The sequence below is a fragment of the Chrysemys picta genome, chromosome 10, assembly GCF_011386835.1.
Source record: "Chrysemys picta bellii isolate R12L10 chromosome 10, ASM1138683v2, whole genome shotgun sequence".
NCBI lineage: Eukaryota > Metazoa > Chordata > Testudines > Emydidae > Chrysemys > Chrysemys picta.
Window position 1 is genome coordinate 26,802,489 of NC_088800.1, and position 25,679 is coordinate 26,828,167.

Consider the following 25,679-nt stretch of genomic DNA (forward strand, 5'->3'; position numbering starts at 1 on the left):
TCTCAATTGTTAGGTGTGGAGGGATTAGATTTGTATTGCTCAATGTCAGGAAACGTCGATTTCACCGTACACACACAAACTGAAAAAATATTTCCATTGATCATGATAAAAATTTACAGCTAGATGGAGTAGGAAAAATGCTGCTTGCAAATTTATTAGCATTTGAGTTAAGGATAGTTACTTTATAGCTGTTGATATGTGATGTTGACAATTTGTGTTTTAACAGTTAAAGTTTTAACTTGTTGACTTTCATATCTACTGTGAGATTAAGCAATTATTGTCTGACCTCCTCCCCGGTTTCCCACAACCAGGAACATTTAAATTGCTTTAAAAAAATCCTTAAAACTCATAATTTTGCACAACTGTGAAAATTTAAATTGATTAAAAAGCTTAAAAAATAAACATTGATACGATACATCAAAATTATTTAAAAAAAAACAAAAATTGAATTCTGCCAAGCCAAGTGATAGGAAATAGTGATGTAACCATATCTATTTTATCTTAGCAAAATAGGCAATTTTTCAAAACATGAGCACTGCTCTAGGCAATGAAAATATGTGAGGAATTTAAGGGATTGTCTGATTGTTTGTGGGGGAGTTGTACATACCACAGAATGCAAATTCTACTGCTTGTGAAGTGCCTTGACATTCAAACTGCCCCTTTTGGCTTCAGAGACTAAAGGCCAATGGAATATCAGTCCATAAGTGATTGTGGTGTTAATTTATTTCTATCTATGACTCATTGGGAAAGTAAAGTCATCATCATTTTTTTAAAACTTTATCCAAAACTCAAGCTGCGATGCAACAGTTTGCAAGGATGCCCCACTGGTTCAAATGATTTCAGACCGTCACCGATAGCAAAACTTTATGAGCACAGAGGGCGAGGATGAACTTTGGCTGTGACCTGGATCCACAATTCACAGGGTTTTTTTTTCATACAGCTGCAAAAATATTCCAAAAAACATAATTGGCCATTTACTTCATTCACTTTTGCAAATGAAAATAAAGCTACTGTGAGAGCAGTCCCTTCACTAGTGTAATGCTTTTTTTCCCCCTGGCTCCATTAACAACAAAGAACTCTCGCAGGCTACAAAATCTTTCTCTAAACCTTTTTAATGGAAAACTTCATAGAAAATATTTCATATCCTTTTACTTTTTTTTAATAACATAACTATATACATGATAAACTGTAACAAAGACTTGCAGGGATTGGAAAAAATGTTTTGTTGACTACATGCAGATGGTACATTGTTCAAAAAAGGGTTTTCACAAACTCATGTACATCAAATGTAGCAACAGTGACAAAAGCTGGGGGGAAAATGGCAGCTGTATATTATTTACCTGAATTTAATTGAAATAACACAGAGACATACAAAACACACAAATAATACAGAAGAATACACAATATAAATGCTTATTGCTAGCACAGGTTTCTTTTCTTTTCTTTTTGTTTTGTTTTTAAGTAAATAGCAGAAAAGAAATAAAATCTCCTTTTTCACATTTTATACTGCAGTTAAAAAGATAACTAATTTGTTATTTGCTGTATGTTTATTTTACTCTGGCATACACTACAGTAGGCGTACATGACATTCACATGTAACAACTCAGGAATACTTGGTTTCAGCTCTGTTTGTGAATGTACTGTCACTTGTGAATAACAGCATGTTACATAGTACTTAAAACACACACGCAGGAAATGGCATGAGTTATAAATACAAAATGCTTTTGGGGTTCAATGCCGGAAAGTGCTGGGCACTGGGTCCTGATGCAGCAAAGCATTTTAGGACAGGCTTAATGTCACGCACAGGAGTACCCCTCTGAGGTCAATACGTAAAAGTTAAGTAAGTGCCTAAATGATTTGCTGGATTGGGCCCAGAGTGCTCAGCACCTTGGCCTATGGTTAGGAAACAAACTGTTAAACACATGAGGCTATAATTCTGTCCTTACACTCCACATAATGTAGCGACAGTAGGATATTTACTGTACTTTTAAATGAATGTTGTTAACATAAAACATCCCCCCCAAACTGGTGCTTGAGTGTTACTCTGCAGCTGGAAAGGAGAAAAAGACAAAGACTGCTAAATTTATGTTCAGTTTGTTAACTGGGAATCAGGAGGGATTCTGGGACCATCGGGTGTGGCAGTGTACTGTAAACGTCTCACTTTTAAATAGGCCTGCTCTTATTCTGGTGCTGTGTCAAAACAAAAGTGTAATCAATGAAAAGTCCAATAGCAGCAATTAAGCTCTTCTGGGGCTCACCAGCAGGGTGAGGACAGCAAGTCATCTTTTTGTAAAATCAAGCTTGTCGGGCGGATTTTTCCAACTCTAATGAATACATCACAATTTCCCAAAGTGCCAAAGTTGAAACATCTGCTATAATCACGAGTAGTTTGCTGGCCGAGGAGCCTGCAGAGTCAGTCTATGCAGATATTTCATGGCACGCATGGGGGTGTGTGTGGGAGGTGGGGAGGGGGGGCAGAAAGCTGAACTAGTTCTGTATAGCCTTTGGGATCTCCTTCCAATCCAGCCATGCATTTGTGGGAGGATGGTAAAACTTTCTAAAAATCTTATAAGTGAGCTGATACCTATAATAAGACATAAAATAACTGTTAAGATGCACTATGAATATCAGACCATCTCTGCGTCTTCATGGAAACCAAACCTCAATGCTAACTAGAATCCTTCCAAATTTAGTAATTCATACAATAAATTAGTTCCCCCAAGTCTAACCACTTCAAAATATCATGCTGATTACAAAGTTGCCAATGTACCATATTGGCTGGCTCCAATTCAAAATAGTTCACTTTTGGTTATTAAAGGACATCAGTGATACTTGGTCAGTTATGTATGGCTAAAATGGTGGCCTCCAAATGAGATCTGTCGCAAAGCACCATATAAGAATATCAGCCCTTGTTTGAGAAGATGATTTTAAAACAACTTGCCTTTTTTGCATATGTATGCAAAGGATTGTTCTGTGTGTAACTAACAGATTTATAGTGGTACAGTTATTAGATAGTATCCAATTGCAATTTTAACTCTTGCTGCATGATTTGATTTACAAAAAAAAAAAAAAAAGCAGGCAGGAGGGGAGTTCCCAGTGGAGTGCTATGAAACAATAAAGAGTTGGTTTGCATTTTGTATGCAATTATGTGCCTGGTATATATGTTGTAACTTAATATCTTAAATATATACTGCGTAACAACACTTTTTATTCCTGAGTGCTGGTCCCATAAGGAATATTGAGGGTGGCATCACATGTTGTTCTGCACAACATGCTCCTTCATCTTCTTAGGAATTCTTTTGAGGAATCTTTATTGTCACAGTTTTAACTTCAGAATATTCTCTCAATCCACATTCGCCCCTAGAAAACAAATGGTAGCCTATCAACTCATGTCCATGCATTAGTTCCTTATCCAGCCATAATACGTAGCAGAAGGTTACTTGATGAAGTCATGATATAACCTGAACACCAAGCACAGTTGCATCATTATATTGTGTATTTAACACTGGATTAAGGTTCATTTTATCTTCTAAAACCACTGACTGTCAAGTCCCAGTTTGGGTCAGGAGGAGTATGGACAGCTCCAGGGTTTGGTAATGAGGTGCGGAGCCACTATGAATCCTGTCCAGGATAGTAGTGACTAGAAGCACCCACTGTCTATTGATGGAGCCATGCAAAATGAATTGATGGTCTCCATCCCTTCCTGGTCCTGGAGGAAAAATAGCCACATGCCAAGAATGAACAGCACAATTGGCACCTGTGTTAGCATTCTACAAAGAGAAGTCAAGGAGTGAATGGCAGGAAAATGGAACTACTCATAAAACTAGAGCTGTGCTCAGCCCTGACCTGCCTGTCTTCTATCCCTGCTGGTTCCTGTCCAATGAGTAGGGAGGGGAGGTAGCAGCAGTTACAGAGGTTGAGACTGAGTAAATACCTAGCAGCAGGGATTTAGGGCATTAGCATGTACTCCACTGCAGAGTTCAACCTACCCAGACGTCCAGTAGCCAGAAACCCTTTTAGCCCTGGCACAGTGACACTTAACTGAGCCTATAAGCTTTTAAAGGTTAGTTACTATCATCCACCTGGGATTGGATACTGCTGTATATATCTACTACTTGGGAAATATGGAGATTAAGCTATTGGTGTTGTCTTGGTTACTGAATAGATTCTTCTGTAACTGGCTCTGGCCCAGCTCCTCTGTTGGGCAATTCTGCTAAGTCTCTGGAGTGGCCACTGCATGACTCTAATCCTTTTCTCTCTCAGGAACAGCTCGTTTCCTTTCCTCTCCATACACTTGGGGTGACGGACAAGTCATTATTTGATGCCTATAGGCTCTAATTAGGAATTGGGGCCCTCTCGTGTTGAGATACAAAAATAGGCTCTGCCCCTGAGAGTTTACAATCTAAGTACATGAGTTGAGCATCTTTTTGACCTGGCTTGGTACTAGGAGTCTCACACATAGGCTCTCCAGGCGTAGGAGCATTTGCTCCTTGTTTAGACCCCATGTCTCCTTGCAAGAGGCTGCACTTAGTTTAGTTTCCTTATTTGTAAGAATAAAACCTAGAGAATTCCTGTAACTGCACTTCATGTGAGTTTGTTTGGCATTTGGAGCTTCCCTTCTTCCTTATGCAACAGCGCAGAATGTAATCCTAAATTACACCATTAAGAAAATTCCAGGGGGACTCTCCTGAACCCCCCTTTTAATAAATGTTGCTTTCAAAACAGGGAGGGGGTTATTATTCAGAGGTTGTCCACTATAAAACCCCTGGGTATGCTCCTGATGTTGCATAGCCTGTTCTGAATTTACTTCCAAAGTGTACATTTTTACACACAAATGTTTCCCCGGGGGGAGACCCTTCTGACCTCCCTTTGGAGTGTTAATTCATTTGTGCAGAGATGTTGATATTTATCAGGTCATTCCACCCCACCTGCAGTTTTGAAACCCTTCCAACATGCCTGTTGGCACAGTAAAGCTTACACCTGACTTAGCCAGTTGATATTTAACTGATGTTTCAGTCAGCATTGTATGACTTTTTAGAAACTAAGTACACGAAGGGAAATGAACTAATGAGGATTTTTCACAATTAAGTTTCACATTCAATTGGACAAACCCCCACAACTTGCAACAGAAAGTCCTCAGATTTGTCTTCCGCACAATGACCAAAACATTTATCAAACTTAGCTGAGCCACAGAGCTGTTCCCCAATGGCTCAGTAGAGGCTGTCACAGAGAGCTCCATGGAGCTGAAGAACTAATGCTAATAAGTCACTCTGTGTGAACATTTCTGCTTGATTCAGTAGGGCTGAAACTTGGCTCCAAATACCCCTTGGACACATTTTTAAGTCAATAGTTAACCCAGCCAGAGTAGAATCCAGTGCCTTTATATACCACAATTGCCAGCCGCTGTCTTGTTCTGGTCTAGCAAACAAAATAATGGGGGGTGATATGGGCCTTCACAACCTTTTTTTTCCTTTTCTGTTTTGAACTTGAGAAGATAGACAAATGTGAGGAGTCCTAGAGCTACCGGGAAGTTGATGCCCCTTTATAAGCTTATCTTGATTGTCCCTACCTCTAATATAGCCATAGAGGAGAGTATGGAGCAGGAAGAAAGCCCCAGTGCATGGCCATGCGCAGGCCTAACCAGATCATAGTTCTAGGAGCAAGGAGAGAGCTGGTGTTGCACACCCAATGCTTGCAGAGGGAAAATGGAGGAGTCAATGCTCAGGGAGTGTTCAGAGCCATCATTCCATTCCCCTCTATCAGCTGATCAGGTTTGAGCGGGGAAGTAAGCTGCACTCCAAAAATGGGTGAAATAATGTATGCTCCCTCTCTCCCTCCCCCCAAGAACAAGAGATGGTCAGGAAAGGAACTGTGACCCAGGGATATTCCTTCTTGGCTCCTTCCGAGCAGTGCAGCTGGGCATTGCCCCGTGCGCAGGACCAAGCTGAAAACCTCCATCTAGACCTTACGAATTAACTCAACGATAGACAATGAGGCTGAAGTAGGACTGAACTTCCTTTGGGAAAGTTTGGACTGAAATCAAAAAGTCTTTCTTTGGGTCATTTTTAATTTAATATGGCCATACTAAATATGATGGGCCTGATTCTCATTTACAAGAGGTCACCTTCACAGCACTCTGGCAGTGTAAAGGGGCCTTAATAGGATTGTAACTGTAACTTAAGACCACTTTAAGGCCTTTTTACACTTCCAGAGCATTATAAAGGGGCAGCCTTAGTAGACAAGAGACACGAATCTCATATGTATGTAAGGTCTGATTCTCCACAGCTTTTCACTTTGTGTCATCAGCTACACCTGTGCAAAGTGAGTGTAAAACTGGTGTAGCAGACCTGGAGTATTGACTTTCACTCTTTCCTACCTATGAAAAAATTGCAGAAAAATCTAGGAAATGAAATGCAAAACTCAAATCAAACCTTGCTAATGCAACATTAAGGTGACATGGTTATTACCTGACTCTAATATAATATTAACTCAGTTGTGATGCACATATTATATAACATGTTTCCTAGTCCTATTTTTCTAATTAAATGTGTAGCTTACTGCTGTTTGTGCAGTAAAATATATCCCATAAAACATATGGATGCGCAACATAGCAAAATTAACAGTTAGACCCTTCACTGTTTTCATTCCCTGACTTTGTGATTTTAACATTAAAACCTTGACTTTGTAGTAAAATGTGCGTGTGTGTGCATGTGCGCACATGAGGCAGGGGTGGGGAGAGAGAATAAAAGACACAATGGACCCTGGTCAGAGGATTCTTAAATGCCTAGAACGATAACTCACAGCAGAGTTGTCATCTGGTGTCGTTTCATGGGGGAGACAAATATTATAGCAGATCTAAACATTATTTTCTGTGGGAAAGCTTTTCAAAGGCACGAATGGGAATCAAGTGCCCAACTCCCATTGATTTTCAATAAAGGTTGGGTTGTGCAACTGCCCTCTGTGTGCTTCAGAATCTCCCTCTAGGTACACATGAATATCTTTACTCTCACAGCTAGTCCCATTCAATAAAGGTACTACTAAGTGTGCTCTGTTGTGCTCAGTGTTTCTGGAATATTTTCACAATGATAAGAATTAGCCAGTTTGAGGGATGATCTACACTATAGAGTTAGGTTGGCTTAACTACTCAGAGCCTTGAAAATTTTCACACCCTGTGTGATGTAATTAAGCCAACCTAAGCCCCAGGGGTTGAGAGATGGATTTATTATGGTGACGGAGGAACCCCTGTTTACACTTCAGCGCTTCTGTGGCCCAGCTGAGGCATTTCCAGTGTAGGCATAGATATCCTGAGAACAGTCTGACTCACTCATGAATGAGTTCTGCTAAATGGTTCTTAACAAGGGAAGATATATCTGTCTGCATAGAGCCCATTTTATGGATCAGAATCTACTTCACCATATTTAATTTGAAAGAGTTTGACCTTATTTTGATTTTACGGCTGAATGTGTAGTCAGCCACAAGCCTTTTTCAGGGATTAAATGGGACTTAAGTGGTTCATGTGCCCTCTGCGCAGGAATTTACCTGTTATACATATATATTAACAAATACATAATCAAAGGTGCTGCATACACAATTGATAAAATATCTTGCTATTTCCAAGAGGGTTTAATACTGGTAGGACGTTAAACTAGGTATGGTAGGAAGAGGATTAAGGGTGGGATTCCACTCCAAGAGATCTGCCATTTACTTCCAACTGGAATAGGAAAGAAGACAGATATTCCATAACAGAAGGGGAATTTTTTTAGGAAGTGTTAAGAGTCGCCTTAGTGTAGGCCTGATTTCATTTAATGTTGTTAAATCTGGAAGAGATAAATAGCACTTTAGTTACATACGGGTAGTCCAGTATTGGGAACTGTGGAAAACAACAGTGGAGACAGAAAAAAAATACAAAGAGTTACAGCTAGGGAGGCAAGCAATATGACAGAAGAACGACAACATGGGAATCTTCCCGGAAAATTACCAGTTAATATGTCCAAGGAAAAATCTCCTGGATCAGGGAGATATTTGGAAACTTCCATTCTCTTTAGGAATGAGAAGACAGTCTCACTAAGTCACCTTGCTGTTCCAAAATCTCCAAGGGAAAAATAATAGTGCCATGCAAGCCAAATGTATATGCAACCAAGACACGAGTATCCCTGTCTTCTCATACCACGCTCATCAGTGTGGTACATGACTATCTCTATCGTTTTCATTCTAAAAATTCACTAATGTTTCCTTACTTGTATATCTGAGCAAAGTTTAGAAGGAATAATATGATACTTACATTTCTCTCCCATTGCCAGACATTTTGAACCCTCCAAAAGGACTCTGGGCATTTAAAGCATTGTAACAATTTATCCTGTCAAAAGAAAAGGAGCTAAATCTGGGTGCATTGTCAGTTATGTATTTGGGAATCCCGTTGGGAGGACTAAACTCATAGAAGTAAGGACACTAGCCAACTATTTGTAGTAACTAAGTAATTTCAAACATATTAAAAGAAACATAACCAGTTTATCTTTTATGAGCATAATCCTACTCCCAATGCAGACAATGACACAACTCCCATTGTCTTCAAAAGGGAGCAGGGTCAGCTCCTTAGATGCTGAGGGAAAAAGGAAAGTAGCTTGAATTCAGCTTCAGTAACCAACTGTTAATTTGTTAACAAACCTCAATGCCACCTTGTACGCTTTGCTATTAGATTTGAAATGGTCTTTTTCCACCTGATTTCCTCCGGGCTCTTTAGTTTATCCAGTCCTAACATATCAAATTACATGCTGTTGTTAACCCTCAGAAATGGAGCTTGTCAGTCCCTAAGGATTAGGGACAGTGGGTGCCTGTTGTTTTCCTGATGTATGTACTTTAACATCAGCAACTGCATTATTCTTGGTGCATTCATCAGAAAAATCGAACAGGGTTCCTCCATTCTGAAAACAACACAGGACATTATTTTTATTTTATTAGGATGATGATGCTTATTTCCTATTATTTGTTTTCAGCAGTGCCTACCAGCATGCCAGCGTCTGAGTTTACAATCTAGAGAAGATGGGGAAAGGCACAATATATAAGTAAACTGGGCGGGGTGATGACAAAACACTTTACCTCTACAGTTAGTAGATATCTAGACTGGGCCTGGGAAAGGGTGGAAAACTAGGGTGGCACAATGGTGAGTCAAACCCCTTATCTCCAACAGCAGGAATGCATGGTGACTAGTGCCTTACCAGACGGTTCCAGCTTGCATTGCTGATGAGACTGTCAGGGCCTTGTTTATGTCATTTGTAAAGACAGCAGCTACCAGTCCAAAATCTGAATTGTTGGCTCTCTCTATAACTTCATCCATGGTTTTAAATCTCAGTATTTCTTGAACAGGCCCAAAGATCTGCAACAGAGATTAATGGTTAATTTGTAAAACAGCCTTGGGATAAAAATCCCCATTTTTTCCCAGCTGTCTCCCTTTTCCTGTTTTACTCTTTACCAATTCCAACAGGAGTATTTATAAGCGGCACCAGCTCCCTGCAAAACGGTGTGAGCTTTCCCAAAGCAGAGCCCTAGGACGAGCAGCCACTCAATGAATCCCGTCCACTTCCTTTTCTCTTTTCTCAGCACTGGAACTTGGCTAACTAACACCGATTCTTCACCCAAACAGGTGCTGAGAACTTCTCTCCCCCTAAAGGGTATTGAGACGCTCACCACTGCCCAGCAAGACCCATATTCCATTTACAACAGTAAATTCCGACTCTAAAACTTTGATCTTCTAAAATAAATTAAATCCTGTTTAGACACAAATTTATAATGATTATGCCCCAGAGAGGAAATTTGTGAATACCTCTTCCTTGGCAATCCGCATGTCATCTGTTACATTGGAAAACACCGTAGGTTCAATGAAGAAACCCTTTCTTCCTAGTCCTTTACCTCCACATTCGAGTTTTGCACCTTCTGTAATGCCACTTTGGATAAGTTCCAGGATCTTGTTATACTGTTTCTTATCGATCTTAAAGGTTGAAGAAGCTGTGTTAGTTCTACTGCTTGATAGTACTCTTGACTACAAACCAGAATGAGTCTGAGAGCATGCTCACAAATGCTCACTTTGGCTCAAACTTGAGAGGTACTAAATACCTGCAACTCCTGTTGACTTCCCCATCTCAAAGAATAGTGTAACCCACATTAACCCTGTATGGTCTTTGTCCTGCTCTAGTGGCTGGCCCACATAGTGAGACTAATGAGTCTGCTACTGCCTTCCATCTAATGAAGCTGAGCCTTTTGTTCAGTTGGTAGATGGGTCATGCCTTTAGGTCCAGATGTCCTACAAATGACCCAACCAGGGGGGTTTAATTACAATTAGATATTTACAGGTAATTATTAGTGCAATTTAGCGATTTTTCCAAATCTGACTAATTTTTGTTCAAAACTCACTCCTTTTTGGAGATCAATAATCACAATTATGGCACTATGAACTTTTTGAAAGATGACAGCGTAGAGCAGAGACTTCTGGGAGTCTGCCTCTCCATTGCATGTGCTCATTGCACAGCTTGGAGGTGCACAGTGTAGATTTAAGGACAAAATCTACCTTTAATTCTATGAAGCAAACTTTGTAGAATTTGCCAGTATGCTCAGATAATATAATGCAAATGTGACTTTCCATGAAGGGGGAGAGACCCACTTCTGCACTGCAGCAGATAAGGTTGGCCCCTTTGGAACTATACTTTTAAAAATATTTGTTATTTCAATCCCTGTGTACCACAACAAGTCATGCATTCATTGGCCACAAAACATGCTGTGGTTTGAATGAGAACCACAGTGCTAAACAGGCACCACCATACTCTCTATGCAGTGCCCATGTGTCATGAAGAGCTGACACATTATTCTTTACCTGGGGACCTTGTTCTGTAGTTGGGTCAAAAGGACTCCCCACTACTCTCCTCTTGGCACGTTCGACACTTCTTCTAACAAACTCCTCGTAGATCGACTCTTCCACGTAAATCCGCGAGCCTGCAGTGCAACATTGTCCTTGATTGAAGAAGACCCCCTGGTGAGCTTGTTCCACAGCATAGTCCACTACAAAACCAAGACAGCCACACACTGCTGTGAGAAGTAATTCACACACTGCTATTGTAGCCAGCATCAGACATATTATTTAGTGTTGAGTTTTTATAACTTCATAGCAGAATTACAGGATTTGGTTAAAAAAATAATTAAAAACACATTACTGTGGTATGGTCCTATACATGAGGATTCATTTTATTTTATGTAACAATCCCTGTGAAAACATGGTACACAATATGTGTTTTAAGTTTAAGAGATCAAATGCTGTAGACTATTAGGGCATGATTTTTCTCTCATTTACATGAGGTTTGACATTACTGAAATGCTGGTGACTTCCGTGGAGTTACTCCTGTACACCAGTGGGACGAAAATCAGGTACATAGGAACAAAAATTCTACCCTTGGTTATTTGGGTGCAACAGATGCCTAGAACAGAATTTGGCCTTCATGGTATTTCATGTGCCTTTATAAAGATTAAAAATACCACCTTATTAAGCAGTAATGTCCAACAGGGTAGCCATTACCCCACTGTCAGTTGCAGCACTTTGGAGTTTGGTGTAGAATATGATCAATTTGGGGATTTAAAACAACAACAACAACAATGCTTTATTTTCAGAAAACCCTGTCTAAGAAACATGTCAAATGTGTTTCCTTTTCACCATCATCTTGAAAAAGTAATTCAGACTGTTTCCTGAAACTCATTCAAAATCTCCCAAGAAGAATCCACAAAGATTGAGAACAATAGCATTTAGAACTGGTTAACTGATTTCCTTTTTCTTTTCTTAACATAGTTTTGCACTCGGAAGGGCTGTAACCATCCACTTGTGGCTTTTCAAAGAACCGTATAGTTTCTATGGCTTTGCCACACTATCAGCAAACTTTCACACACGTTGTTCTGTAAACAGATTAAACAGTTCCTTTGTAACAGCCAGCAAAATCTCTTCAATGTTTAACTAGTGTCTTAGAATCTCAGGTTGGGTGCTAGTAGCATATTTGCAAGGAGATCAAAACCTGCTATTGATCCTCTGTTTTGTATGATACACTGTGAACATAACTGTACTTTATATTTAAATTTCTCTGTAGGTCAAGCAGAATATAGGGGAAAGAAGGGAAAGAAGCTCTTGAAACATTTATGGCATATGGGATCTGTAATAAGTGCTTGGAAGGAGAACAAGTTGTCGCCTGTCAATTGTCCGTGAAAACAGTAGCTTTGAGCAAGAACTGGACAACTGTTGAATTGTGTTAATTGTAGAGATGGATTAATTAATATTTTGGCTGCTTGTTTCAGGTTACCTAAAATCACAAAGCTTTAGGCAGAACAATTTGTCCCAATCCAGGAGAATTCTGTCAAGTTTTCTCTACATGCCTAGTGGCATCTGCTTCAATTTAAGCTGTGATTTCAGCCACGTCAGTTAAACTGGTTGTAAAAAGCATGTGGACAATTTCAGTTTGAATCACTTATTTCAATTTAGCTTTTTTTAAGAAATAGCTTTAAACTAATTAATTAGGAATAGCTTTAAATAATTCAAAATAAACCTCTCAAACCAAACTAAGGGTGTCTGTAAATGGGTTTGCATTGGTTGAGTTAAATCAGTGAAAGTCTGTGCATAGCAAGACTTGAGGCCTTGTCTGCATTGCAACTTTTTGGGAGATATAATCTAAGGTGTGAATTAAAACAGTTATAGTTACATGGTAAACCCTCTGTGTGGATGCCCTTATGCCACTGTAGTTTATGTCACTTGGGAAGGTGTTTAACGTGATAAAAGCCATTCTTCTACCTGAATAAGTGTGTCCACACAGGATTTATATCAGGATAACTGTAGTTGTATAAGTACTGTATATCAGTAGAGCTGGTAACTTTTCCCCATACCAACCAGCTCTCTGTAGTTGAGAGTTCTTCAACTTTATCCTAATCTTGCAGAGCCTATCTGAAAGCTTTGAAAGTGGACATAGGGTTGTATCCTTCTGTTGATCGGCATGTGGCACTGCTTTCTCTTGTTTAGTTAAAAACCCTAAATTTCTAGCCCCTATGGTTGCAAAGGCTTTGTCTACACTACGCACCTTTTAGCGACACAGCTGTGCCGCTATAACTGTGCTGCTAAAAGACGTGTAGTGTAGCTGCTGTTTGTCAGCGGGAGAGAGCTCTCCCGCCCACAAAAAACTTCCACTCCCAAGGAGTGGTGGTAGCTTTGTCGGCAGCAGAGCGCTCCTGCAGATAAAGCGCTGTTCGCACTGGTGCTTTTCATGGACAGAACTTTGGTCTTTCAGGGCGTGTGTGTGTGTGTGTGTGTATTTTTGCCAGTGTAGACAAAGCCAAAGAAAGCTTTTCAAAAGTGCAATGAGTGCAGTGTGTCTGAACAGCAGCCTGAAACAATAGCTCAAAGCAAGGTGTGAACTGACCCATTCATTGTAATAAGGTGTTAACTTCAAAACCTCCTGCTGAACAATTTAAGTGTCAACATTTTAACTACTTAATTGCTGATCATTTTAGCAGAAACTTCCAGCTAATGTGCTTATCCCACAGTTCTAAAATGCTGCCCGCAACTTCTAAGGTGCCAAAACTCCTAAATATCTGGCCTGGTACGTGTGCCCCGGAATGGGCAAGAGGGGCTGGATCACATGATGATTGCCTGTTCTGTTCATTCCCTCTGGGGCACCTGGCATTGGCCACTGTCGGAAGACAGGATACTGGGCTGGATGGACATTTGCTCTGACCCAGTATGACTGTTCTTATGTTCTAACTCCCAGCTGCACACACCTTACCTACCTGCCAAACCTCCAGCTACCCTCTGAGGCTCTGACAAAGGCAGTTATGTTTTGTCAATGCACAATTCTGCAGCACATTGCAAATTAAGACGTTCAAGAGGAGTGTAAAATATACAATCAAATCGCATAGCAAAAGGAATACTGCACGGATTGTATTATTTTATCATTGTCAGATTTAAGGAGAATGCGTAAGTGCTGACTTACAATCAGCATCTGCAAAAATGATGTTGGGGCTCTTCCCTCCCAGCTCCAGAGTTACTCTCTTCAAATTACTCCTTCCAGCTGCTTCTTGAATCAGCTTCCCAACCTGAAAGGAAATGGAGAAACATTTTACACACAATGCAGTCATACAGTTAACTGCACTAGCAAGCTCTGGATATTAGTGGGACACAGCTATTAAATAATCCAGCAGGTTCTTCAAATCCACAGAATCACATAAGAAAGAGACAACTTCCCAGGCCTTTCCCAGAACTGGAGGGTGGCCAAGACATGGGACAAACCTGTCAATAGGCACGCCCCTTCAATAGCTGTGCTGAAATGGGCTTGGGTTCTTGTCACAGGGTAGCTAGTCCCTAGGGATAGACTAAGCCTAGTGCCTCTGGACCAGAGCAGGTGAGTCCAAGCCAATTAAAGAGGGCTGGGCTACAGGTGGGCCCATAAAGGGCTTCTAGTGGGCAGTTTGGATGGTGGCAGCGATGGGCAAGGGCAAAGAAGTTACGTGAAGTAGAGCTAACTTGGGTGCTGGGTCCCTAGAGCAAGGGGCCAGGTGGCTTGGGGCTGCTGCTCCAGGAAGGGAGCAGAGCTGACTGAAACTGGGAAACTGCCAGGAGCACCAGAGCCCCCTCAGGGTAGGGGAGTGGGGGGGCAGCCCTGAAGTCTAAGGCTAAGGAGTGACTTAAAAGACTGTTTTTGTGTTCGTCTGCTGGCTTCTCTTAAGAAAATAAACCTCCTTGCAAGAGACCGGGCATGGCAGCATACATTTTGGAGCTGGGGAAAAGCCTGGCTTAGTGATCATTTTCTTCTGTCTTTTTATTGCCAGGATCAATAGGAGAATTAAGCTGAAATCTGTGTAACTGGAATGACTTCTTACACAAACCAGTTTTTTTAATTATATATGGAATAAGTGCAAAGGGTTTTCCATACCATTAACAAGAGGTTTAGGCTGACCGCTTTCTGTTGATACTGAAACAAAGTCACTTGTACTAGCGCAGAATGCATTGAGTTCTTCTTTAGTAATAAGCACCACCATGCTTCTTTTATACAGTACAGCTATTAGTAATACGATCGCTTTAATTGTATTGTAATTTATTGCAATCCACTCTGAACACTGACATTTTCCAGATTGTTAGCCAAATAAGTTCTGAGGAATGTGTGTGTGTGTGTATATATATATACACCCTCTCAAACATTCAATTTTTTAGTCCCCAAAGAATTAAACTAATTTGAAGAGTGAAATTATAAACCAGAATATATCACCTCATCTTAAAATTAGCTGCATTATAAATCGGATTAGCAGCATACAGTAGTTACAGAAGGATTGCACAGGCAAAATACAGTGCACACATACCAGACCAGATACTAAGCTGCACCACAGCTAGAACAGGTAGTAAGGGTGGGAGTCAAAGGTGGTTTTGAGATCCCTTTGGTCCTTCTCAATCGTAGGGGTCATTGGAGGCAAATGCAGCCCCTGGTGTAGTTTGGAGCAGCCCTAAGAGATGATTCTGCAGGTGAGGAACAATAAAGTGCAGCACCAGTCTGGCCACCCCCACCTTCTGCTAGCCATACCTATGACATGCCACCTATGCCAATGTCAAAAGGGTCGCGTAGCATGGAGCTGGAGCTCATAACACCTGCTCTATGTGCCCTGGAGATTCCCCTGTGCTGGGGAAATCCCCAATAACTAGTTTAACCAGATTTCTGCGTGGTTTCCACTGTTCAAACTGTATTATTATGCCCATGTTGTAGGTTTGGGAAACAGTCACGAGGAGATTAAGGCCCTGATACAGTAAAACATGAGTACAGGGTTCAGTGCTCTGCTGAAAAGGGATGGACTTAAGCATGTTCTTAAGTGCCTTGTTGAATTAGGGCCTAAGTCTCAGATCCTCAAAGGTATTTAGGCAACTAAGGAGTTAGATGCCTAAAAGCCTATGAGAATTACATGCCCAAGGTCACGCCGCAAGTCAGTAGCTGGCTGACACACATGTACACATGCAGTTTGATTCCCAATCCTTCTCTCTAGCCATTAGAAATCACTCTTTCCTTGTGCAAAAATCCCATCAGCAGCTGAACTTTCATCTAAGCTTTGACTGTGCTGCAGGACCTAGCTGTTGATATTTCTCAATGTTAAACTTCTATACACAGGGCCAGGTGCTTGTGACTGCCAGCATTAAGGGGTTAATGGGAGAGAAGAGAATTAAAGTCAGTCTGCTAGAGAAAGTTAAGCCAGCACTGGAGTAATCATAAAGCAAATGAAATAGAACCCAGGGCCCCCACCAGAAAAAACAAAGAAAAAAGCCCACAGGATAATTAGGGAATTGTCAACCATTCCATGTAACTCAATGATTAACTGTGTATCTGGCAATACCACTATCAAGTTTGACTGTGGATTTTTTTAAAATAAATTAACTTCAGTATCTTTTCTTTACCTCTATAATGATGAAATGGAGTGCTGACATTATCATGAAATTCCTTACATATCCCCTTAATTGGAGCTGATTTTACCACTATGTTTGACTGACAGCAGGCCACACTGAATATGTTTAACACGTCACTTAGAAATTCCAACATCTCCCAAACAGTTATGAAATGTAAGTTTGAAAATCAGCTAGAGCCTGGCCATTATTATCGGTGCTAGCCAATGGCACTCTGCAGCCTTATGTCTTCAGCCTCCCTCTTTGAAAGACCAATAATTAACTAGATCCACCCGAAAATCACAATACAAACAAAAAGCAGAACATGCCACCCCCCGTTTCCACTTTAATGTCACAATATTTGTGACCTAGTTAACAAAAAAGATTAAAACACCTGGCAAAACAAGAGGTTGCCAAAGGGCCAGATTTACACCTTACACACCCCTAGGCACAGCATCTTCAGCACCCCAATGTTTGCCGTAAAAAAATAAAACTTTTAACCCTCTTTTAACTTTAAGGAACCCTGAGAATGCCGGCGCCTCTAGGCACGGGCCTATTGTGCCTAATTGGAAATCCGGCCCTGGTTGCCAAATGTTATAGGTCCAAAGGGGCTGGAGACCATGGTCCTAATTTGGAAATGTGTTATCTTTAATATACAGAGGTTGTCAACGTTCCAAGTATAAGCTTAACAGAGAGTCTCACTTCAGCCTTAACACTGGGAATAAATTCACGCTTATGGGTGGTAGGGCACAAAGCCGCTTACTATGGGGCCTGCTTGCTAGTAAGCACTGGCATTTTGTTCAGCCCGTACGGTGCTCTGTGCACTCATGGCATGAGGGGAGCCTTAAGGAGGGTACTGAGGCTGTGATTATTTATTGAGAAAAGGAGCCTTTTTCATTTCTCCCTTCATCCACAGTGAGAGTTACCAAGGGATAAGTGATAGCGTTCCAGTCCCTGTAGTCTTTTACTTCACGCTCCCTGTGGTGTCTCTTAGCTATATCTGTGAACTTCCAACAGGCAATGCAGCGTAGCGAGGGAACTTTGGAAACGAGGACTCCCCCACAGATAATGGAGCTGAGCTGATTAATCAGCAGGAATGTTGGCACAGAAAACCTCGACTCCCCATCCTTGTTTTGAATAGGCTGCAAGATAGATATCAGGAGTATCCCTGGATAAGTTGTGAAGTACCATAACCCTGTAAACTGCATGGAGGGTGTGGGTAGATGTAATTTGGCTCATCTCAAAGAAAATCTGTTATGCGGGGTGACGGGGAGGGGGGTTGTGGGGGGGGGAGGGAAATGGGACACCTAGCTGTACAAGACACCTCTGTTCAAAACAGCTACTTGAATTGCAGTCCCTAAAAGTGTTAAATTATTAAACTGATTGCTGTTTTCTTCGTATTAATTAAATAATTGACAGAAGCACTCAATAGTTTGCTTTGTTTTTTGTTTTTGAATGATCAATCTTTCTCATCGGAAGAGATTCATCGAGTCACATATTAAATAGGAGTGTGCAAACCAGTTTGGGATGAGACCCAAAACTTTACCCAAATTCTTTTCGAGGGTTGGGTTTTGGGTAAGCTATTGCACCCATTAACTTTTATTTTCATGTGCCTCTGTGCTTTCTGATTCCAGACAGAAGTGGAAGTTCCAAAATCATACACAAAAAGCTGTAATTTCTAATCTTACTAAAGCCCTGGAACTCTCAAAGCCTCTTCCCCCCATCACAAAAACCAAAACAAAGCCCTAGTCCTGTGAGGTTTCCACTCCAGTCCTGAATAGTGCATTTGAATGTTCAGGTGCTTCCCTGACCTGAACCTCCCGATGTTTTGAGGCTGTTTAGTGGTTTAAGAATCAAGTAAGCACTACCTATAATCCTTGGATTCACACAGCAGGGTTAGTTTAGCCCTTTAAACTTCTGAGGTCAAAGAATTCAGTGGGATTTTTGGACAAAACCTTTAAAGCTGAGATGTTACTTATTTTGTGTGAATTTTGATTCCAGATTGTCTCTAGATCACTCAGTCTAACATTGTTTGACCACATGCGGTACTCTGCTTCTAAAGTGACCTTGAGGACTGTTCCCAGACCAGCAAAGATTAGTGAACTTCACAATCCTGAAGTGGACAAGAGCAGCTTTTGGTATGTATCCTTATTTCACATCTGGAAGAAGGACAACTTCCTAGCTCTCTACCAAATGCAATAAGGAAAGAAAAAAGAATGGTTTTATTTTGGGTATCCTAGTCATTCAGGAAGCACAAGTTGCCCAGCAGAATGAGTGACAAAAATTATCAAGAGGGCTTAAGCTAAATTATGAATGAGTTATAATATATCCTTCCCAAAGCCTCCTTTATTGGACATTTCAGTTGTCTGACTAACTGACAGACTTTTGGAAATGGAACACATAGCCTTTAAGAACTGTATTGTTAGTGGAAGAAAAACCAGGACATAATCCTTCAAGAAGATCCAAAAACAAGGAAAGATTTTATGATGCAAGAGAGCTGACACAACTCATTACTCATGCAGTAGGTAGACATGCTGTCTATATCATGCAACATGACATTCATCTCACTTAGGAAATGAAAGGAGAATCCTGCTGAGTAAATTAGAATCAATGGTAATACAGCTGTTAGCTACAAACATTTGTTTGGCATGAATCAATCTTGACTCTCCTGTAGCTTGCTTTGATGGTCTCTCTAGTATCTTGTTGACTAATGATGAGATCATGGTTTGTTAATCTAACTGCATAAAGAAAACACTCTGCCAAGCAAAATGCAGAACGCTTTGTTGGGTTTTATTGAAGTTGTTTATGGACCTTGTGTTTACATAGACATCCAAACCCATTTATTGAATATTTATTTGGCTTATGCATATAACTGCATGAACATAGAACTGAATCATATCTTTAATCTGAGTTACCCTGTCTGCTTTTTAATGGGGTTTAGCTTGAACAACATGGAAACCAGCCACCTAAAATACATTTCTTGTTGGCCAGTGCTTCAAATGTTTAGCATGCTATCTGTGATTCCTATCATCTTGAGAGCATGTAAAAACTGGATGGAGTTGCAAACCAGTTCAGATTTGGAGGCAACACATTTGTTTTTGAACAGAAGTTATTGATACACATTAAACATTTGCTGAGAAAACTGCTGGGTAATATGTAGCAACATGCAAATTTATATTAAAAGCTTCCCCGTTGTCAATACATTTCTAATCTATATTGTATTGTTTTCATCCTTCTATTGACTATATACTTACCAACTACAGTACTATATGTTTTGCTTGATTCATTAGATATTATTATTAGTCCTATATGTCCATACAAGAACTCATGCTTTATATACACATAGACATTGGATTAGTTGTGTTAGTATCTTATGATGATAATACGATTACTAGTTTAGTAAATGTAACATAGAGGGCCTGATTCTCAACCTGGCCTCAACTCCCTCCATTTTTGAACATACAGTGTATTGTGGTTGTAAATATGAAGTTAATGTTTTAGTGCATTCAATAATACAGGCATTTTTGGTGGCTGCAGAATTTGGCTGGCAGCTACAATAACGGCTTTTCTGCCTTTCTGAGCCCTTTCCCCCTCACTATTTAGAGAACCTGTCTTTAAAGAATCAAAAGATCTTAGGAAGAGGAAGAACTACCGCTCCGCATTTGAGATATGTGCAAATTGCTGCCCCCTCACAAGAATTTGTGGTGTTGTAAACAATGGCTGCAGCAGTTCATTTTACTATAGGGAAAGAGAAGAGAATTGTGTGATAACGGCTCAGTTAATACATGACCTCATTCCATATGGTGAAAAAAATGTTAAAGGTGCTTTTGGAGCAATCTTCAGTTCTCACTTCTGTCCACCATTAATATTGCATTATCTAGTGTTGACAACCTACAGAAACCTGTAAAGTGATCAAAAATGAAGATATCTCCTGCCCTAAAGAACTAGCAGTCTAAAGGCAAGTACAGGGACACACTGGGAAATCCAGAGCTTGGGATAACTTAGCTTTTTAAAAGATCATTTGATTGTTTGTAACTTTAACATAATCACTCCTTGTGGGCCTCCTGGGAGAACTGTATTTTTAAAAGGGATGTAAATGTGGAGAAGGTAGTGAGATGGTGAGGAAATCAAACAGAGGGTGGCATAGGAAAAATGGAGATGGTTATGGGAAACAAACAGGGCAACTGGGGTGAAATCCTGGACCAACTGAAGTCAATGGCAAAGCTCCCACTGGCTTCAACAGGGCAAGAATTTCACCCTGGACTGGCACCAATGGTCGGGCAGAGAGGGTGAGGGAAATATGACAGGAAAACAAACCCATGAGGTAGGTGGCAAGAGCGGAGTCACAAAGAGCTGTGAAAGCGAGGAGGAGACCTGTAAACTCAAAGTAGTGGGAGCCCCTGAGGGAATACAAATAGGTGGTGACATGGTCAGCTCAATTGGTGAGGAAGGTCCCATTTGGCAGCTAACGTTTGACCAACAGGGTGTGGGAGAAATAGGGTGTCAATGGGGTCAGAGAGGAGAAGATTGCAGTAATTGAGAAGGGACACAATCAGGGTCTGATTCATTAAAAAGCACCTAACAGAAACAACCAACCTTGTTAAAAATCTTTCCATCAAGCAAGCTGTTGAAGAGTATAAACCAGTGCAAGTAGAGAAGCCAAAAGCGCTGTTGAAACCTAAAGGGACCATGGCAAAATGTTCCAAATCTGGACCTTGTGCTCAGAATGATTTTTTTTTCCTTCAGTGCATTGGTTCTCAAAGTGTGGTTCATAAACCACCAATGGTCTGGAGAACTTTTCCTAATGAACCATTGAGAACCATGAATTGGGGGATTAGGAGAGGAGGTGATCCATGGAGGTATGTTTGCCTTGCAAAGTGGTGTGCGGGATGAAAGAGGTGAAGGACCACTGTTTTGTGCATGAGATGAGCCATGAAGGAAAGGGAATGGGGGAAGGGAATAGTGATAGTATCAGGGAAAACATTATTCATGGGACGGGAAGATGAAAGGGAAGCATAGGCATAGTTTGACTTTATATTTGGGGTGGGGGCAGCTCCAGTCAGACCAATGGGGCCATGCATGGGGGAGGCAAATTCCATGCCTGCCCAAGGCTTGCAATTTGGGAAGGGGCAAACCCCCCTGGCCTCCCCCAAACTACACCCATGAAGGGAAGATGGACTTTGCACACATGTGACATTTAAAAACAATTCTCAAAGTGCCCAAGACTCTGAGACAGAAATAGAGAAGAACCGGAGAGTACAAATTGATCAACAAAACAATCACAAACCTAACACCTGAGCCATCATGAAGTGACTAATTCATATTTTGATTGATAAGTGCTATAGCAAGTTCTGCATGGATTCTTCTCCTCTCTAATCTGAATTAAACTCCCTGTTAGGGACAAATGTCCCCCTTTCCACATAAAGACCTGTGAAAGGCACACTTGCAAAAATGTCTGCCTCATGGTTCCTTGATTCTATGAGGTGAAGCCAGTGGGAATGCAGACCTTCAGAAGGATTGGATGAGGGGCTTGTGGAGGCCAGCTATCTATTGTCTTTTCCACTGTGGCTAGGCATTACTTGCTCCACTGAAGATTATGGAGATGCAGTCAATGCTGCTGAGTACATCATTAATTTATGTGGCAATTTGAAATATAAACTTGAGAATAAAGAACAAGGAGTACTTGTGGCACCTTAGAGACAAACATATTTTTTGGGCATAAGCTTTCATGGGCTAAAACCCACTTCATCGGATGCATGCAGTGGAAAATACAGTAGGAAGTTATATATATATATACAGAAAACATGAAAAAATGGGGGTTGCCATACCAACTCTAACAAGACTAATCAGTTAAGGTGGGCTATTATCAGCAGGAGAAAAAAAACTTTTGTAGTGATAATCAGGATGGCCCATTGCAAACAGTTGACAAGAAGGTGTGAGTAATAGTAGGGGGAAAATTAGCATGGGGAAATAGTTTTTAGTTTGTGTAATGACCTATCCACTCCCAGTCTTTATTCAAGCCTAATTTAATGGTGTCCAGTTTGCAAATTAATTCCAGTTCTGCAGTTTCTCATTGGAGTCTGTTTTTGAAGTTTTTTTGTTGAAGAATTGCAACTTTTAGGTCTGTAATTGAGTGTCCAGGAAGGATGAAGTGTTCTCCAACTGGTTTTTGAATGTTATAATTCTTGAGGTCTGATTTGTGTCCATTTATTGTTTTGCGTAGAGACTGTCCGGTTTGACCAATGTACATGGCAGAGGGGCATTGCTGGCAAATGATGGCGTATATTACGTTGGTAGATGTGCAGGTGAAAGAGCCCCTGATGGCGTGGCTGATGTAATTAGGTCCTATGATGGTGTCCCTTGAATAGATATGTGGACAGAGTTGGCAACGGGCTTTGTTGCAAGGATAGGTTCCTGGGTTCGTGTTTTTGTTGTGTGGTGTGTGGTTGCTGGTGAGTATTTGCTTCAGGTTGGGGGACTGTCTGTAAGCGAGGACTGGCCTGTTTCCCAAGATCTGTGAGAGTGAGGGATTGTCTCGTTAGAGTTGATATGGCAACTCCCATTTTTTCATGTTCTCTGATGAAGTGGGTTTCAGCCCACGAAAGCTTATGCCCAAATAAATTTGTTAGTCGCTAAGGTGCCACAAGTACTCCTCGTTCTTTTTGCTGATACAGACTAACACAGCTACCACTCTGAAACTTGAGAATGACATATACAATCACTTCTTTCTAGCTCTGTCCGCTGCTGGCAAGTCAAACCACGCACCCCAACTTGCACAGAGCAGAGTTTGTGTAATATGGCATGCTGGTGGCTTTACAGTGGGAGAAGACATAGCATGTGGCCACCTGACCCATATGTATGCCCCTGACTCCTTTTCCATGTGATTAACTTGGTTTTACTGAGCTAGGGTTGCCAGTTTTGGTTGGATGTATTCCTGGAGGTTTCATCACATGACATAATCTTTATTTAAATACTAATCTTTAATTCCTGGAGACTCCAGGACAATCCTGAAGGGTTGTCAACCCTATTTTACTCCCCTTCATGCTGTGCTGCAGAAGGGAGTGAGTGGTCAACTGGGGTAGACTGTAAAGTGAGTTTGGCTCAACCAGCAGATTCTGCCAAGTTCTTGTGGGGGAAGGGGGGAGATAGTCCTCTGGATTCAATGTGCATTCCATTTCTATTATCACGAGTTACATTGTTTACTGAGAGAATAGAAGCCTTTTATCACTCCAGTCAATTGGGATCATATTGGCTCTCTCAGTTTAGGAGAGGGAAATGAGAGATGCAGTTTATAGCCCTGATTGAGGAAAGCATCCCTATTCAAGACAGAACTTAAGCATATGCTTAAAGTTAAAGCATGTTCTGACGTGTTGTCTTGAACAGGCATGGATATAAAGTACATGCTTCAGTGCTTCCCTGAAGCGGGGCTTAAATGATTAGAGTTTGAAGTCAAAATATGAGAAAAAAATTGTCATCGTTGTATGGACCTAGACTTGAGCCCTCACAATGGACTCCAGCATGGAGTCATGGTCATGCACTTGGACTCTCTTAGTCTTATTTCTTTTGTTTGTTGAGTTTTTATTATTTATGAATGACCTCTTCTCCCCCCCACCCTCCTTAAAGGAACGCTGCTGAAAAAGAGACAATAAAACCCAATTAATTCTGATTCTGCAAACACAAGATTTTTTTGCAGGCAGTTGGGGAGCTTAATTAGCTTTTACGGGAAAATATGAATTGTTTACTGTATAAGCAAGAGGTTCTAGTGGTGGAGAATTGAGAAAAACCCATGCTGCAGGCACTAAAACTTGAATAACTTTGCTTTTCTTCTAATAGGTTTTATCATTAACTCGTTAGAGCTAAAATATTAACTGCCTGTGCTAGCACCTGGAAGAGCTGTGGGAATGGAATATTCTGGCTCTGAGTGTATCTGATAGCTGTAGGAAACCACATCACTGGAATATACAACTGACCTGCTGTAGATAAGAGTAGACACACAAAATATTTCCATTTTTATTTCATTAAAAAATGTGAAAACAGTTTCTGAGAAGTCTGATGCTCTGTATAACCATTGATATTACAGGACCATGTCTAAAATGTTACAATGTTGACTTGCTGTTACAAGAATTCAGTGTTACAGGAAATCAGAAACAATATGGAACAGTTTACACTAACTCTGCATTAAAATGTTCCATCTGTTCTTGCTTTAGGTTCTTAGAGAATTGCTTTTTCATCTCAGTAATGCTTTTCACTTCCTATTAGTAAGGCTTTTAAAGGTAGGCACTGAGTTAGTATAAAACCCACAGCTTTTGAGTTTTAAACGCCTATTAAAACTAAAGCTGTCTTGAACTACAATAAAAATTTATTTTGGCTACAAAAGACAACTTTGAAACCTAACCCATCTGTATTATTTCTCCTCCAAACAGCGCAACATCCTGTATAATAGAATATTTATCTTAAACACAGACCACGTACCTTTGTGAAAACAATTGTTTCAACTTAATTTATGGGGGGGGGGCAGGGAGAGACAGAGCTCATATTAAGATTTCCAATATTCTATTATGCTAATGTAAATTGCTTACAGAACAGGAGTTGTAATGAAATTATTGCAATTTCTCAAAGTAATCTGAAATCTGATGTTTGTTGCAATTGACTTTGTTACTTTTTGTATATTATAACCTAAATTTTCATAAAAATCCACACACAATTACACATGGTAATTTTCTGCAAGGTAATTGTGTGTGCAAACTAGGCACACAATTGCATACCCATTATACTGACAATTTAGGCCCATACACTGTGGTACCTAAGATTCATTATAGGTTGTATTGCACCAAAAAGTATTGAAAGTAATACCTTAGCCTGAACCCGCAGTCATTGCACACACAAGTTTCCCAGTGACTTCAGTGAGAGTTACGATGCCTGCATATAAGGGCTGCTGGATCAGGTTATAATCTCACACCTAGGAGCGCTGCCAGCTTTTCCGCCTCCCTACGGCGGCGGAAGGTCCCGCCCCAAAATGCCGCCCCCCCCCACCGAGGCGGCGGAAGGTCCTGCCGCGGAAATACCGCCGCGGTTGCCACCCCGCAAATCGCAGCAGCCTAGGTGACCGCCTAGAGTAAATCTATCTCACTGCGGAGTCAGGGGCGGCTCTAGGCACCAGTGCACCAAGGGCGTGCCTGGGGCAGCAAGCCGCGGGGGGTGGCCTGCTGGTCTCTGTGGGGGTGGCAGTCAGGGAGCCTTTGGCGGC

At 40.9% G+C, this 25,679-nt stretch overlaps 1 protein-coding gene across 1 annotated transcript in view; it reads right to left on the bottom strand.

The window, feature by feature from the left end:
* Positions 1–1,096: 1,096 nt before the first annotated feature.
* The window catches only part of ALDH1A2 (aldehyde dehydrogenase 1 family member A2), a 71,819-nt gene continuing 47,236 nt past the window's right edge, over positions 1,097–25,679 (bottom strand). The window contains exons 8-13 of the mRNA XM_005309389.5: positions 14,007–14,109; positions 10,865–11,049; positions 9,821–9,985; positions 9,216–9,373; positions 8,282–8,356; positions 1,097–3,360 (exon numbers count right to left, since the gene is read on the bottom strand). Of these exons, the coding sequence (XP_005309446.1) occupies positions 3,288–3,360; positions 8,282–8,356; positions 9,216–9,373; positions 9,821–9,985; positions 10,865–11,049; positions 14,007–14,109 (759 nt within the window). The 3' untranslated portion in view covers positions 1,097–3,287. The remainder of the gene's footprint in view (positions 3,361–8,281; positions 8,357–9,215; positions 9,374–9,820; positions 9,986–10,864; positions 11,050–14,006; positions 14,110–25,679) is intronic.